The following is a 2,567-nucleotide window of genomic DNA, read 5'->3' on the forward strand; positions in this document are numbered from 1 at the left end:
GAGAAGAGGCAGCGAAGTGAGGTCCCCGGGTCAACTCTCCCGCTTATTCCTTTTCTTCATCATCTTGCCAAATTATAAATGAACACATAAAAATGTTCCCATCCCTTCACTATGTAGTAGCTAATGCAGTTTCCCCTTTCCTTGTAATTTTTTTCTTTGGTTTTACTTTTTCCCCTCCCCGCTTGTCTGCCTTCCACATGCAACGGGACACCATAACAGATCAAAAATTAAGGAAAAAAAAATGCCGCAACACCTGAGGAACGTGGCGGCCCAACGCTAACGTCACCAACTAACCACATCAACAATAAGTTCACACATTTCACATCCCCATGATTTACAGACGGCAAAAATACAAAACAAGGTAACCTGAAAAATTAGTGAACAAAACAAAAGGAGTTAAGTGCACAACAATCAAACAAAGTCACAGAGTGCAGGTGTAAGAAAACACCTACTGCAACCCTGAAGTGCGATATAGTGCCAACATGATCATTCCACATGGCCTATCGCACAACGCTGACATAAGTGACTCGGCCCCAGCTTCTGAACGAACATTTTTCCCACGGAAAACCAAACACCACGTCCGATCACCGATTAAACCCACTTTTGCCATAACTTGGCTGGTGAGCGCAAGCGCAACATCTGCCTGGTGACTTGTATGATCCCCCATGTCTTCCATGGCCCTGTAATGAGTCCTACGTGGCGGTACGGTAAATGTGAAAAGATAACTCCTCCCGGTGTCCCCACAAGTGACGTTAACCTCCACCTGCTGCAAAACACCGGAACCACCCGTAATGCTATCGTCTGCAACGTCACTAAACATCTGCTGCCTGCAAGTGAGTCGCTTCTTCGTCTCCTCATGTGCATCGGCCAATGCGTGAACGGCGTTGCACCATAAGTTGAACCGACGAGACGCGCCCTCCGTTCCTCCCAAAGAACTCCGCACAACACAATCACCTGGAGGCACCACGCCACAGGAATTAGGAAAGACGCTCAGCTGCATCACTTCACATTCTGATGTGAGTGAATCATCACGCCGGCGCTTCGCTCTGCCATGGAAGGTGGGGATTTGACTTCCAGTTGCCATGAAAAATAATTACCACAACTGCAACTTCACCCTCTCCCCTCTTCTTTTCCCCTCTGACTTTTTCTTCTTACTTATTTTTACTTCCTTTTTTTTTTTGTTAATTATTAATATTTTCTTTTTCTTCTGCCTTCTTCCCTCGTCTAACTGTCGCGCCTTCCACAACTACTGCTGCCGCTGTAACCAACAGCAATCTAGCAGATGGATGGCTGTGAATGGGAATGGGAAGAAAGGAGAAACGGTGGCTTTACCGGCTATGTAACAGAAATTTTTCTTTAAAAAAAAAAAACAATGCACAAAAATGTTATGAGTATCCGTAACTATGGACCCAGTGCATAAATGCACCAGTTACGTTGAGGATGGCGAGTTACCCCACTTTTCTTTTGCTTTTTTTTTTTTTGATGATCAAATGATTGAACGATTGTTCACCGTCGATCCCCCCTCGCAATTGAAGAGCGACACCAAAAGGAGTGTAACCTCCCTCTAATGTGTAATAAACCTAAAGTTAAAAAAAAAATTTAAAAAAAGACAAAGGACAGCAAGAGAATAATTATTTAAAGGTGTATAATGGAAAGGGAGGAAACGGCATGATTAAAGAGAAAAAAAACGGCAGCAGTACCCAATAATATAAATTGATTTATTGATATATAAACGCCTTCAGTCTTGACGTCCAAGGCGGTAATAAATAAAGATAAGAGAACGAAAAGGAAATAAAAAGGAGTGGAAGGAAAGGCGTCGTCACGCCCACAGATATGTATGTTATTGCATATGGGCATCAGAAAACACACACGCACAAACAAACAAACAAACAAACAAACAAATAGACTACTACAAATGCCATCAAAGTGGTGGCATTGTAAAGCGAGACAAAATCAATAAAAGAAATATGTCTAAACAAAACAAAGTAAAAATAAATAAGATGTGGATGAGAAACCCTCCTACAGCAAGAGGAAAGAGGTGAATGAAAAGAAGCATATGCATACGCTGCTAAAAAATTGCAACATATTCAAACCTTCATTCCACATCCTCCTAAACACTTGGTCGCCAACACCCTAACGTGATAATATTTCCCCTCTCCCCCTTTAGATCTACTCTTTCCTCATCTTCATTCCATTTCTTTTTTCTTTTCCTTCTCTCTTCTTCTTTTAAAGCTCCCCCATTATCAAGCACTTTCCTTTTCCTTTGTTGTTATCCTACTCCACTAGAATTGAACAAATAACGGTTTTACATACGAGACGAGGTACATATATATATATATATACGCCAACGATGGCGGTTCTCATAGCGATAGCCATAATGGCCTGTTAGCGTTAATCATGATAATTGACGTGGCTAAGATTACCATCAAAACCAGGGATACATACGCACGTAATTTTGTTCCTTTTTTGCTTTTACCTTCCCCCTTTGCTCCCATAATACCACCACCCCTGCATCATTCCTGTAAGTGCGGATGAAAAGGCGGGGGAAAAAAGGAAATAAAAAAAAA

The 2,567-nt window shown here is 41.8% G+C and overlaps 1 protein-coding gene across 1 annotated transcript; it reads right to left on the reverse strand.

Annotated features, from left to right (window-relative positions):
- Window positions 1-448: 448 nt before the first annotated feature.
- On the reverse strand, window positions 449-1,084 carry TEOVI_000194800 (uncharacterized protein; the record flags this gene model as incomplete). Its single annotated transcript, XM_067225101.1, has 1 exon — window positions 449-1,084. One exon carries the CDS (start codon window positions 1,082-1,084, stop codon window positions 449-451), a length of 636 nt encoding a protein of 211 aa, XP_067081202.1.
- Between the last annotated feature and the right edge of the window lie 1,483 nt (window positions 1,085-2,567).

The sequence above is a fragment of the Trypanosoma equiperdum genome (assembly GCF_001457755.1).
Source record: "Trypanosoma equiperdum strain OVI genome assembly, contig: ctg_455, whole genome shotgun sequence".
In the NCBI taxonomy this organism is placed as follows: Eukaryota; Euglenozoa; class Kinetoplastea; order Trypanosomatida; family Trypanosomatidae; genus Trypanosoma; species Trypanosoma equiperdum.